General features: G+C 44.1%; 1 protein-coding gene across 5 annotated transcripts in view; it reads right to left on the bottom strand.

Moving 5' to 3' along the window:
* Positions 1–15,077, bottom strand: part of ABR (ABR activator of RhoGEF and GTPase) — an 826,710-nt gene that overhangs the window by 140,219 nt on the left and 671,414 nt on the right. For all 5 annotated transcript variants that reach the window (XM_069226275.1, XM_069226276.1, XM_069226277.1 and 2 more), the window contains 2 exons: positions 8,774–8,871; positions 7,123–7,254 (listed from right to left, as the gene is read on the bottom strand). In XM_069226275.1, coding sequence (XP_069082376.1) covers positions 7,123–7,254; positions 8,774–8,871 — 230 coding nt within the window. The remainder of the gene's footprint in view (positions 1–7,122; positions 7,255–8,773; positions 8,872–15,077) is intronic.

The raw sequence follows: 15,077 nt of genomic DNA, 5'->3' as shown, positions 1-15,077 counted from the left end.
GCACTTGCAATGTTTAAGGTAATGTCGGACCTCCATAGTCCCCGACTGTGGGAGAGGTAGCAACACTAACTGTCCTTTCCAAGTGGCTTAAAGGTCCAAATGTTCTATTACAGGAGCACAGTTCTCTAGGACCTCAGTCTATGTTCCTATTCCTCTGTTTTTTTACTTTCTCTCCAAAAAGAAGTTCCCAAACCATCCACTCTTCCTTTTTTGTTTGCTGTTTCAACTTTTGTGGGTATGTAGAGAAACTAAGCATCAGATGTTTTAGGTTGGAAGGAAGATATTGTCTCCTTCATACACGAAACAGAAAGGTCTCTGGGATCTAAAATGAAGTATCGAGCCTACATGGTGGAGAAGACTGAAGGATGATGTGGTGCTGGCCTGAGAAGCCCTCTTCTGTCAGGGCATCAACCTACCAAATGTTTCACATCACCCTTCACGTGTACAAAATGGGAGTCTTGCGAGGGTTTGGGTCATGGCCCTAATAGGGCTCTCCTGCTTGACATCATTATTCTTCCGAAGCATGAAAGGGACTTAGTATACAAACGCCTGTTAAAAATTAGCCTCTCCAGATCTAGAAAGATTATTAAAATCCAGGCTTTTAAAGAGTTTTGAAGATTCTTCCTGTGTAACCAAATGTGATGATTGTTTCTGTATCTGCCTTTAATAGATTTTGCCAGTCCTGCTTGCCTCCAACTCTAATTGCTGTTGCAAGTGCGGTTCCCTCATTTTGCATAAGTGTACATAAGTAGGCAGTCTCCCTGCATTTAAAAGATTGCATAGCTTCTGCTTATGTCACCTTCTGAATCAAGTGGCCTGTTTCAATTATGTGTTTTTTGGTGTAAGCACACGCAGGATGCCACTGCCCCTTTGTCAACAAATGTGCTATGTATATTCCTATGGGCATTTAAAACCCCAGAATGCTTGTTACCAAGGAAAAATGAATGGTGTGCACGTGTATCAAACTAACTTCCAAGTTCACACTTAGGGCCTGATTACGACCTTGGCGGATGGGATACGCCATCATAAAAGTGAGGGATTTCCCATCCAGCATATTACAAGTTCCATTATGTCCTATGGAACTTGTAAAACACAGGTGGGATATCCGTCATGTTTGTGACAGAGTATCCCATCTGCCATGGTTGTAAACAGGCCATTAGTCTAGGACAGAGCAGAAACACCAATTAGCTGGCCCTAGGGTATTCACAGCAGCCCTTTTCAACATGACAAAGCAACTAACATCCCCAAATGCATCTGCCACCAAGAACCATCATACACACAGCTCCTAAAGCATGTTTATGGATCTAGAAGATGCTTTGGTATGTGGAAAGTCCTCCTGACTAAACGTTTAAAAAACAAAGCCATACTGCCACAGCTGAATGAAACCCATATTGTTACTTAACCGAGACTAGGGGCCTCATTATGATCCTGGCAGTCGAATGAATGCCAGAGTCGTGGTGGTGGTCGGACCCCCATATGGTGGCGTTCTGACCGCCATATTACGACCGCGGAGGTAGTGCCGTGGTCGGTCCACCAGCACTGCCAGTTTTTGTGTCCGCGATGGTCTGGCAGTGCTGGCAGTCCTAATCCGCCAGGGCAGCGCCTTGAAGCGCCGCCCTGCGGATTATGACCAGTGCTTAATTTGTGCTTGTTTCCGGTGCTGAGCACTGGCACTTATTTTTGAGGGCCTTCACTTAGTTCTCTGCCTCAAGCGTTTGCTGCGAGCTAAAGACACATTTGGGAAAGATGGAGGAAGAGAAAAACGAAAAAGCGTCACAAAGAGACAAAGTAGAAAGCTGCAAGAGTGAGCTGAAGGGGCAGCGAGTGACTTTAAATGGATTGAAGAGGCTCGAGATGGCTTCAGGACTACCTGCTTCAGTATTCCATGTTCGCACATTTAATTGCAGCAGCCGCGTATTTAAGAGGAGGGCTTTGGTCACTGGCACCTTTTTATTTACAAATTAAGCATTGATTATGACCCCCTTCTTCGCCAGTGGTTTCATGGCGGTAACCCCACATGAAAAGGCTGGTGGAGACGGGGTGCAGGGTGCCCCATGGGGGCCCCGGCACTTGGCATGGGCAGTTCAGGTGCCCAGTGGCCAGCCCTGTCGCAATGTTCACTGTCTGCTGAGCAGACCCATTGCAACGGGTGATGGTGCACCCTACACACTACAGCATTGCCGCCGGCTCCATTACGAGACACTGCTGTAGGCCGTAACCCGCTGGGCCAGCGGGAAACTCGTTATGGCCCCGGAGGGGAGGCAGCCACAATGGCGGCAACCTCCCTGTTGGAACTTCAGTGGACGGGCTTTTCTGTCCGCTGAAGTCATAATTACAGTCTAGGTCCAGAATCTGTGAAACCTCATCAAAAACTCCAACCGGCTCTGGTCTGTGAAGGGGAATACATACCCGTGCGGATAGTCACCAGACTGTCGACTGGCAGCACGTGCGCTACATAAAAGTCATTATCATATCATAAGCAGCATGAAATTCCCTTCACATGTATTTTCTGTAATTAGGGCACATCAAGAATTACATTTTTACAAATTGGAATGTCGAGGAAAACACCACTGAAAATCTATAATTATGAATCCATTAATGCCAAAGTGTCATGCAATGAAGACGCATTAAAAACAAACTCAAGTACCTTGACAGAAAGAGAAACGATTTATAAACGTAAAAAAATTTTTAAAAGCTATTTCTAAAACGTAACTCATAGTACAATAAAGAGACACTATCAACTTTCAGTAGGCCCAGTAATGCCCACACGCAAATTAATCCAGCTCTTCTTGAATTGACATCTTTAAAACGGAAAAACACTTTTTTGAAACTTTCTGCGTGTACAGGTGTATGCTACCGACTGCAACAAAGCCTGCTCCTGGACTATAGAGCCCGAGTGCCCTTGAGGTACCGTATAAAACTGATGGAGGTGTACGTCCAGAAAACAACCATAATTTACAGGTAGAGGAAACACTTCATGAACATTTTAGTTAAAATGTAGTAGCAGTTTGGAACGTTTACTTTCGACCCCTCATCCATTTATACACCAATTATGCATTCTTGCTAGGTCTGGTCAGGAAAACAGTCGAGGACCCCGAATCCCAGCCTGCCCAGCAAACTACCGGGAAAATGTAATCGCCATTGGAATAAGAGACCCACGCCGGGGGGGTGATAGGATGCGTTATGGCACTGCCCACCAGCTAGGGCCACCCTTAAGGCATCTTTCCAGAGCCCAGATTGATGCAAGGACGTCATCGTCATTGTACATAACAAACGCCTCTCGGGCTACGGCTTGACATTGAGAGAAACACTTCCGATCTTACGTTTCCCATACCCTGCTATGCCAGCAATATATCGTGACATAGATTTTCCAAAATCATAAATTCCGCTCCTTTTGTAGAATTTAGCTCGACTCCAGATAATGAGAAGTCATTCTTTTGTTTCCTTGTACGTCACACCCTCACATATCCGAGGAGAGTACTGCATACGATTGAGCCACCGTTTCTCATACGAGACTGCTTTCGCATCCCACCTGAAGCGCCCGCCGACAGAGCTCCGCACAGGTAGCGGTCTAGAACGGAATGGACCAGCTTTTATGAACACTGAGAGGCATCAGACACATCTTGAGTGGTTTACAGCATCACTTTTAAATCTTAGGCAGAAACCCCATGCCTCTTGGTTCGTGTCCCTTGCTCTTATGCTACATCGCCACTGGGAGTTTTCTGTAGCGAGCCGGTCATGCTACGCACGGGATGAGAAAAGGAGGCAGCGGTAGGTTACCGGGGTCCTCCTGTTGTGGTCAGTTGCGCACCTGAAAGGCCCTCTTGGAAGAGTTGGATTTGTCGTGCTGTATCTTTCTACAGTCACGTCCTACCGTCCAGTGATGCTGAATGGATCGAAATGCTGCAACCCTTGAGACAGAGGTCCAAGGCAGCCATAAGGAGGCAGATGTGCAGATGCCCATGTTCACATGTCTGAGGGCCCTGACGTTATGACCACCACTATACTGTCATTGGATGAAAAAACACGAGGCTGGTCTATGAACATGGACTTTAGCATTTACAAACATTTGAAAGAAAAAAATTCTCCCTACATTGGGTCTGCCTAAAGAAGCATGTTCTATTCCAGAGATAAATGGAAAAAGAAAGTCTGGACAGTGCCAACAATACACCCATGTGATCATGCTGTAATCAACAATCTGGGAGGATTTGTGGCAGACATAAATGCAGCACCTAAAGGGACCAAAAGCTTCCTGCCCCAGTGTGCAGTACATGGAAACTTCTTTCATGGTGCTAACTTCTGGCCGTCTGCCTTCTCCATCTCTTACCCTCCCTCCAGGGAGCTCTGGTGGGAGAACTTTCCCAGGGCGAGGGTTGGGGTCAGGACTAGGAGGGCACACTGTGCAAATATCCCACAGGAAAGCATGGAAAGTTTTATTTTGGGACTTGGTGACTTTCTCAGCGTTTGCTGCCTGTTTACTTATGCTTATGTACTTAAAAAGGAGAGCGGTGTGGTGGTGGCTGGCAGTGTCATGGCATCTTAGGCAAATAGGTGTCCGTGCCAGGGTGCAGGAGTCACAATCTGCCAACACGATGGATTCCCTTCTGAAGCCACAGACTAAATGCGTAAGTTGCCCAGGAATAGAAACTGTCGAAATGGTAAACACTAAACAAATAAGTAAACCTCACTAATTAAGATACGTGTAAGCATGCACACTTGATAAACATACGCTGGGTATCTCACATTCATACTTAACTTGACAAACTCAGGACACTGCATAATTATAGCTCGTTATAAGAGCCAGACCCCAGTTTACGAAAACAAAATAAAATTGTACAAGCAGCTTTTCCTGCCTGGTCGCTCAAACATGTCTTGCACTCAATTTCGTTTTTTTGAGCGACTTGCATTTTATTCCTCTTTCGAAGTCAGAAGCTGCATTTGTTTCTCCATTTTTCAGGAATAGATGAATGTAACATCACAGAAGGTGTACTCTGTCTCCTGCTTCTGGTATTGCAAATGCAGAATCCAAACAGCCATGACACAGCAAACAACCAAATAGCGGACGTTTCATCCAACATGTGAGGGGAGACTGTAAACCCTGGAGCAACACGACTGTGCTCCCATCACCTTGCAACAAGCAGACAATGTCTGCAGTGTTATTTGGAAGATACTGATACCAAGATACAGCAGGCAAAGACTGCAATGGAGGACAGAAGTCAATGATGTTCAGTGAGCAAGTCCAAAGCTCTGCTGGGCACGAAGGTCGTTGGAGCATAGACTATAACACCACTGGCTGTCCCAAAGCTTCCTATGCTGCCATGCAACGCGCTTAAACCTCAAAGTGAACATGGAGATGTCAGAATGGACTTTAATTTAAAAGGAACCGTAGAGATCCGTTTCCATTTTTAGGCACGTAAAAGCTGAATTACATTTCACCCTATTGCCCTCTTCCAAAAATGAATAAAACAAATTTTGCCAGATGTTCCCCAGTTATACAAAAACATTCTTTGTCGCAGCTGCTGCGCCCATCTCACACTACTGTTGATTCAGAAAGGAAACAAAAGTGTTCCTGTCCATATTAAGCCAACAATACTATGCAGCTTGTGCCTCTGAGCTACAGTATTAGTCACACTTCGTGACATTGACATGTTTTTTTAATCTAAATGACAGCTGGCCTTAAGTCTGCTCTATGAAGATTACTATTCTATAGTCAAGGTTACTTCATGAGTCCCATCTACAGGCATAGTTTGGATGGAGTATTACTTCGATACTTCTTAATTCATCTGCAGAACAATCAGCTTGGCGCACCATGCAGTTTTACCATGTTCGGGATAAAGCTCAGTTAAGTTGAGGGAACAATGGGAGAAAGAGGGAGCAGAAAGATACAGGCTGAGGGGATGGGACCCCTGTGTGTCTAAGGTGCTGTAGTGTGTTAGGGAGTGCTGGGATACAGGATATGAGAGGAGAGTGAAGGGTTGGTCTAGCAGCCGTGCTCTCTTCCTTCAGGTGCCGGAGCAGCCACAGGCCTTCTGGGAGCAGATGGAGAGTGGTAAAACGGTGGTCAGGTCCCCATAAGCCTACTGAAGAACAATGTTTAGGGCTCTGCCCTGTCAAAGAGCTAGGCCCTGAGGGGGTTTTGGAAGGCATGGATAACATCACACACTATTTCTGCCATGTCTTTATAAACTGGGTGATCTATCATCAGCATTCAATACGCATTACAAAGAGCTCTCTCGAAGGAAGTTACTAACATATATTTGTTTTTTCAGAGGCAGGCTGGCCTGTAAGGAAACCTGGGTGCATCTAAAGGACTAAATACTGATGTTTGTGCTCAGAATACCCAAGCACTGTCCACTTTTCCCCCCAACGCTACTGAGCCGAGGTTACCCCAAATATGCATGATTTGGAACTTGGCTGTGCAATGCCAGTTTCCCTATAGCTCCTTTCACCTCCCCGGTCCTTTTTTTTTTTTTTTTTGCACCAGTCATCTATTCCGTGCAGTAGTGCTCAGTGGTAACCCCTGGAAATAGTGTTCCTCATACTACACAGCACCACAGAATACACTATTAGCTGTGCCTTGGTACAGAAAAAGCAGTTCTTATTGCACAAACCTAGGTGGGCACATACTAACAAGGTGAGAGCTTTTCTGCTGTGCCATTTTCTTCTTTGCCCATCATAGACCTGTGAACAATTCCAGTGGGCCTACCTCCAGAAAGACAGTCTAAGTTCTCTAGTAAATGAGTCACATTTGAGTCCAATTTACTCCCAACCTAATTGAGATGTGGGTTTATATAAAGCACAACATGTGTCAATCTGACACACCTACATAGTATTTTTCCTTATCGTCCATTCACTGTGGAACACTCTCCGTAAACCGAGAATCACAGCAAACTGCAAGAACTCACTGCAAACTTGGTTTTATATTTTGTGGTTCACATACCAGCTGGACTTTTTGTGAGAGATTCAAGTTCTCTTTTCACAAATCATTCCTCCCTTTAGCCGAACAGGTACCCAGAGTTTAAAGAGAAATTAACAAGAATATTCTTTGATTACAGGGATACAGCGACCAGGGCAAGCAGGCCAGGAGTTTAATTCCTTGAATCTCTCTCGAAGGTGTCTTACCTGGATCTGTCCTTTCCCCATGATCTTGTCCACGATCTCGTTGTTATCTTTGTTGAGCTTTGTTTTGTCATAGCATTTCTCATAGCAAAGTATCCGGAAACACTGGGAGCCTTCCAATTCTATCTCAAATTCCTAGAAAAGCAAGGGAAAGACAGAATCAGTAGAGACAAACCAAATTCGCATCCAGACATGACATGAGAGGAAATAATGACCACTCTACAACAATCAGTGGTCTTCCTATTCTTGACATCTGGAATGCCGTACAACATTTAACAAGTACCTGAAGTTCCTGCATTAGAGAAGAGTTTCAGGTCACATTCAGGTCCATCTGGTCTCATTCCTTGCATTCATCTAATAAATGTTCTCAGGCTCTGTTAATTAAATTTAAGTCAACTATTTCCTCAGTGCTTCTACCATGTTTCTCCTTCTTGACTCATTTGCCATATTAGTTATTTCCATTTAAGAACCCCTGTCTGAGTAGTGACCTGTTAGAAACAAAGTTTCTTGAAATTTCAGCACTCCCAGTAGATCCTTCAAATTATTTTTCCAACGCGAGAATAGCTTTGTGAAGCAACTCAATATTTTTTTTTTTTAGCCTTGAAAGAGTTTTTAGGCTAGGGTGAAAGCTATACATCATATGACTTTTGTGAGTATGATTCTTTAATTGAAATACATCGGAGTTGTCACTTTGCATACCCTGTGCCCATGGCTCTCTGTGTATGTAAATACCTCTTCTCTGCATCTTTATCCACGATCTGTCAGCGTAGCAATGCTTATGTTCCTTACATCCCTTGCTTGCATTTGAACATCTGACCAATTAACCAGGTTCTCACCGTTACAAGAGAATTTCACAGATGTTGAGAGGCAAACTTCGAGTCTTGCGAGGCATGGGTCTAAAATGATATTTAATGGTATGGGATACGAGTGGAATCTCTTCCCCCAAACATTAGCAACCAAGAGAGGTAGTAATACAACATATTAGAACATTGGAACGTTGGCAGCTCCATTGAAAACAATGGAGTGCTCTGGGCTGTAAAAGCCCACAGCGCCAACATTTCAATCTTCTTTGTTCACAGCAGCAGCTGTGAACAAAGCCTCACGGAGCCTGAGGGGATTTTAATCCCCTCTGGTTCCGTGAAGCCTTTGTTTTATTTAGGAGAACATTCTGCCCTCTAATAGGAGAATGTTCTAATAGCCTTTGAACCCGCCGTAGCGAGCTCTACCGGCTATTAAAGGCCCTCTCCCTTTAACACGGGAGCGAGCCTTTAATAGCTGGTAGAGCCCGCTACGACGGGTTCTAAGGCTATATTAAGTCAGTGCATTGATTTCAAGAGTTCCGGCTCTCCGGAGCCTCAGAACCTCCATTCTCTTGTCCCTTTGTATCTTTCCTCATGTTCCTGATTTAATGTCCACCTGCTCCTTTGCTCCCCGGACACACTCACTGTATTTCTAATTCCAAGTTAATGGGTGTGATTTGTGCTCTATTGGTGCCTATGGACTCCTCTCATATGTTCTTCAATTCATATTCCCTAGCTACGTTTGTTTTTTTGGCCAGGTTAGCACCGTGACCGCAAGTTCCTGATCATGTTCTCTTTATTTCCTATGGAATATCTACTTAGTTTATAGGTAAGACATGTCACTTCTCACTTACTTCATTCCACTGTGGTTCTGTCGTGTCCCGAAACACCCTGGTCTTGGCTTTGCTGACAAAATAACCAAAAGAGTCGACTTCCAGTGTGCAGTAAAGATCTGCAGACGAGAATGGAGAAAAGAAAGCAACCAGGGTTTTAAGTTTCATTACAAAAACGGACACACACTGGTAAAACTTTGGATAAATACACAAATTGGCTTGCAGTGTTTGAAATTAGAATGGCTGGGATTGCTGGAATTTAAGAGAACCATGTTCTTTTAAAGAGCTGTACAGATATCTATGTGAGCACTAGAATAGGGGAAATGCATTACATAAGCAACAAGAAATTAAAACATTCACCCTACTGAAACAATGAAATACAATATTTTCTTGCTAAGCACTTTATCTTTGCAAGTTGTGTGATAACAATTAAGAAAGCAAAGCTCAGGTCTGTGGAGCCCAGAGTTGCTTTGTAGTGTTAGCTGTAAGTTTTACTGTTTTATACTAGGCAACGTTATCATAGCTAGGAAACTGGTTAGTTGCATGCATTTTCTAGTGTAGAGGTAAGTTAGGTTTTAATTGTTTTTATTAATGCAGGTGCTCTAGTTATGTATCAATTCCCTTCCTAATTGTGCCTCTGTGCCCAAAGTGAATATGTATTTTCCACTGTTTGTTTGTCCTGGTGCATTTTGGTATTAGATGACAAAAGTACTCTTAGAGAATACAGTTCTGAGCATTAGGGGTCATGCTTATGCAACCTGAGCCATTGAGTCTGGTGGAAAGAGCTTAGTAGTAGCAAGTTCGGAATGTTAAAAAGTATAGGACAGAAAGAGACATGGACTGACACGGATTCAGCTAGCGGGGGCATGAAACACGCCTATTACGCAAGTGATGCACATTTTGGTGATTGCTCACATGTGCCATGTCAAGGACTATGAATACAGGATGCGGTGCTTTTTTTTTGTAATGACAGCGTTGCATCCTTCAGATTATGTGAGAACTGAAAGTTGACAGAATTTGATTGGTGCTGCTCAAGCCTCTGCAGATGTGTGTGACACAAGCAGGACTTCATTTTTTGTAAATCTTTCTTTATTGGCACTTATTATTAAGAGACAGTAAGGCACAGACATACATATGTGCTTGATACACCTTCCTTGGTGATAGCGGCAATAGTATTTCAGGACACAACGCAACAAGGATTATCGATAATGCAAGTGTTTTACCAATACTTGTCTTATGTCTACATCCAGCCATACATAGTATTAACGGAGTGAGAAGCAAATATACAGACATGTCGGAGGATAAGAACAGTCATATGCGAGTCACACTCAATCACATAGAAATAGAAAGAACAACATTGTAGCAACTAAAGCATAAGCCTTAGGGCTAGAGCGAAACCAGACACAGGATAATACGCTTACCACCCATCTGCAGTGACAAGTGTATGAACCTATGAGAGGGTGTGCGGGTATGGGGGCGGCCTACCAGGAGATACAACTCCATTATCTAGAACTCAGGGGTACTCCAGGCGGGAGTCCCGGTCCCGGTTAAGTCAGTACAGTGAAGTGTGACATATTACTTGGAGAATACAGGGTGTCGAGACCAGGCATCTCAAACATTTGTGTGTTATGTAGGGGCTTCCCATTTCTCCCGTAGCTAGAGAACATATACATCCCATAACGTAGCCACCCCCACTGTTCCTGTACGTTGAGAGTCATAGGACATGGCATCCGCCTCTGCAGCAGCCCATTTGTATCTCACCCATAGCCAACAATCAGTCATAGGGTGTTGTGCGGCCTTCCAAGACATTGCAATGAGATGCCTATAGAGAGTCTTAGCAAGGTCGGAAAATTTCAAATAACCTTTGGAACGTTTCGATCGCTTAGTAACTCCTAGTAGGCAAAGCAGGGGATGTAGTTGCAGCTGCACATCAATCACGTCTGAGATGTGCCCCATAACTTGTTCCCATTCCCGTCCTAGTGCTGTGTGCATTCCCATACCATATATGAGAAAGTTGCGTCGGGATGACTACAACATGGATGCAAAGTCACAGCTGGGAACATCCTGTGTGATCTATGTGGTGTAAGGTATGTGTGGTGAAAGTAGTTGAAATGGGTGAACTTGAGGCGTGAATTGTGTCATACGTGTTGCACCTGTTCCACAGCCATTTCCCACTGTTTAGGCGTCAGTGCAGTCGCCAGGCAGTCCTCCCATCTGCATCTGATAGATATAGCACGCCCGAATCAGCTCTCTGCAGAGCCACATATAGCAGAGTGATTGCCTTGCTTCCCAGGCCATGTCAGGATACATTGCAAACCATGATGTATGGATGGACCCTCATACACCACTTTCCAAGTATTTCCGAGCACTAAGAGAAGTGCGTTATAAGCCAGAAATGATCCCACTCTTAACCCGTAAACATCCTGCAGATTTTGAAAGGAGCGTAGGGCTCCATCTTCGTAAATGTCACCTATTGTGACTACAGTCGCATTGCACCATTGAGTCGGGTCATGCGCTCTCCCCAGGGCTCTCATTCCAGGCATGCTCCACAGGCAGCAGCTGTGGTGCGTAGGGTGGTATAATTTGTCTGGGCTAGACATTTCTGTTCCAATATACATTGGTGATTCGTGCCAAGGTACCCAACCCCTCATACAGGCAATCTCGTGAGAGCAGCCAGTCCAGGGCAGCCACTTCATTCAAGTGAGCCCTAATAGCCCTACTCTAACCCATCGGATCACCTGCATGGGCCACTGTAGCTGTGATGCTGCGAAGTAGAGCTCAAGGTCGGGGACACCCAGACCCCCTTTCAGCATCGGATGCTGCAGTATCTGAATGGAAACCCTCATGTGAGCCCCGCCCTGCACAAGGTCAGATACCAACCTACATAGGTCATGAAAGAACACTTTGGGTAGGTCCACTGGGGCTGCTAGGAAAATGTATAAAAATCGCGGAGGTAGAATCATTTTGGCTATCGATGCCCAGCACATTGGAGAGAGGGGCATGCGCGTCCAGAAATCCAGAGAGTCCGGATCCTTGTATGATTTCTGTCAAGGCAGCCACAATCACTGTGATACACATCGATGCCCAAATAACAGAATGTCTCATGATACCACGAGAGGCAGCCACCCTCCACTTGTCGCAGTCTGTGCAGGGGAAGATGCAGGATTTACCCCAAATCACACGGAGCCCTGACATCTCACCAAAGAGATCAAGTAGGCAAAATAACTCTGGCATCACAAACTCATGGTCCCACAGAGAGATCAGAACATCATCTGCATAAAGGGATATCATATGCCAGGTTGGTCCCACCACTATGCCCCAGTCAAGGCCCTTTGCTCGCAACAGGGCAGTAAGTGGTTACAAAGCCAATGCTAAAATTATAGGTGATAAGAAAAAGCCCTGGTGGGTGCCCCTGTTGATGCATACCTTGCATCCCGTTCGAACTCTGGCCCCAGGCATAGTATAGAGTAGCTTGATCAACTGTAAGATAGTCGGTCCTATTCGGAGGACCTCCTGCACTTGGAGCAGGCCACCCCAAGGTGTCTAAGGCCTTTTCAACATCTAAGGAGACTGCCACAGGTAGGTCTCTAGTCTCCCTAACTGTGTTCATAATATAGCATTATCGTCGAGTATTATGAAAGGATGCTCTATGGGGGATGAATCCACACTGGTCAGATTGTACTGGGCATGGGAGCAGGGGCAGCAGCAGATTAGCAAGTACCTTACTCAGGGTTTTGTATTCAATGTTGAGCATTTATCAATGCAATAAGAGCTCACGTCTAGGAAGTCAATACTGGGACCCTCCACCCCCTTTGGAAAGATCAGGAATCCAACACTGTTACAGCTGGGGTGTCCCTCTAAGTCCTCCACTTTCATCTTAAGGTCTTGCACCTCGGTTTGTAGGGCGTTCACTTGCTCCTGCAGGGTGACCACACAGGGGCGAAGCAATGACAAGGAAGACCCCACCTCATCTACTTGCTCTGTGAGCTTGCCCTGATCAGCCCTGAGCAGGCCCGTCTCAATTTGAATTGCCCCCAGCTGAGCCTCCAGGCTGCTTTAGAGTCCTGAATAGCTTGTAACACCTTGGCGAACATCTCCTTGTGGTTCTCAGGAGTACATTCAGTTGATGGATCAGGTCCAGAGGCATTGGGGGGGGGGAATAAGAGGGAAGAGGGAAGCATATGCTGCAGATTTTGGAACCGACGAACTATGTTTGATTCCCTGCATCAGCTCAATATCCTGTGATTCTGGGCAAACCACCTCATCTTGCCTAAAATAGATTTGTGTAATGTAATTGGTTAGGCACAAACCTGTCAAACTCTCACCTTCCATTGTTTGAACAATACTGATTCGAAGCACTGATGCAACACTTTGCCTTTCATGACAAATCTGAAGCTGCATTTGTAGGGAGACGGAAGTAATAGAATAAACTTGAAGTAGCAGCCTGCAATTCAGTCACTTCATGTGGTTTCTGCTTTGTCTCAGAATATTACAATTGCAGCAACATTTACAATGATTTCTTGAATCTTTTGACGTGTAGGGTGAGGCTCAAAACACAGACACAGCCTTGTCAGTTTATTTCAATAAGTTCAGTCCACAGCAGGAGAAATGCTGGCAAGTCGTATCTGAAGTAGGTGCAGGTAATATTTGCATAATGGCAATACACTGCTCAGTGTTTTTGTGCCTACAAACATTCATTATGTAAATAACCTACAGGCATGATTGTTATGACCGAGTTTAGGCTTCACAAATTAGGCAGTTACGCCCCGGCTGCATAAAAAGTCCAGGGATTGAAGAATGGTTAAACTCCCAGGGAGTAGCTTTGGTCTATTTATGACAAAAATAGTTTTGAAAAGTGCGCTAAAATACCCCCCCAAAAAAACCTTTTCATAATCATCAGGCTTGCTCGCTCTGCTCGTAAAAATTAATTCATTATGCTTATGTCCCACCACTTTCGAATTCCACCACTGGGAATATGTAAACCGCAGAAAGAGCTTTCCAAACTACCTGAATTATGTACAGCAGATTTAACAAGCGCTGACAAAGCCAATAGGTTTTGCCTTTGTTTTTTTCTTTAGCATTCTTACTAACTGGACTATAAGTATTAGAAAAAGTTTATAATAATGTTTGTTTTAAATTTGATAAACCGTTAATAGTTGTTTATGTTGTGATGCATGTTTAGTTAATATCCCAGGGTTTCAAACTCAAAATCTGTACCTTATTTAATATGGCATTGTATTACAGTATAGTAATGTGTAATTAGTAAAGTGCCACTACACCTGTTGCAGAATTCAAATCATGCCCCTTTTAACTGCAAGGTAACCACAATTGTGACTGCCTGTTTAATAGTAAAATATAGCAATATTAGGAGGAGTTCTGACTACTTTTGGGCCTGGTGCCACTGCACCATTCAAATCATGACCCTAGTGCCTGCAAGATAACTGCACTTGTGACTGCCTGTTGATAAGTCACTGAGAGAATAACAATTTGAAATAAAAAATAAAACATCACCCAACTATACAAATGACTTTTTTTAAAATATGAGTGAGTGGTAACTTAAGAAAGAAACAAACACAAATAATTTCAATATTTACAAATGTTATTAATCAGAAATTTAATTAAGTCATTAAAAACACAACATAATGAGCCAACTTGCTGCTTGCTTTATATCTGCATTCAATACTCTATTGCAAGATGGCTGACATCTTTACACACATTTCAATGCAAACTGACTTGCGTTCAGTTCATCTTTCCACGTACAAACACTAACACGTAACCAATCATAAAAACTGGAAGGTGTACTTCGGCCACACTTCACACAATGGCAAAAGCAGAACAGAAGGCAGAGCAGAAGAATAGAAAGTGACTTGCTAGCCAATGAAAAGCAAGTAAATTCAAGCAACGTTAGAGAGACGTGTGAATGAACAAACTGGAAGTTCAGGTATGTAAGGGGTGAAATAGGGACATTTTTTTTTTAGTAACATGAGACTTTGCAAGCACAGCGCAAGCACTGTGTAGGCTAAATCTAATAAGGAAAAGCCCTGTATGTCCTTATAGAATCAAGCTCGCTGTCATCCCTTGTAACGTATTTGCTTCTTGCACAAAAGCTGAAGACTAGTACTGGCTGAGGTCACGGCGACCCTGGAGTACACCTATACATTTTATGGACAGCGTTTCTCCTCCCTTATGGCTACATCTGTACCCTAGTATAAACAACCTGCTAAATACCTTGTAAAAGCACTATCAAGATTGCTTAAAAAAGATCACCTGCCTCTTTTGTCATGCAAGACTTCAAAGGTGAGATTAAGGAAATACCTTGATTATT

Source organism: Pleurodeles waltl, chromosome 3_1 (genome assembly GCF_031143425.1).
Source record: "Pleurodeles waltl isolate 20211129_DDA chromosome 3_1, aPleWal1.hap1.20221129, whole genome shotgun sequence".
Taxonomy (NCBI): Eukaryota; Metazoa; Chordata; class Amphibia; order Caudata; family Salamandridae; genus Pleurodeles; species Pleurodeles waltl.
The sequence above is the reverse complement of the archived record's forward strand: the minus strand, read 5'-3'. Positions and strand labels throughout refer to the sequence as shown.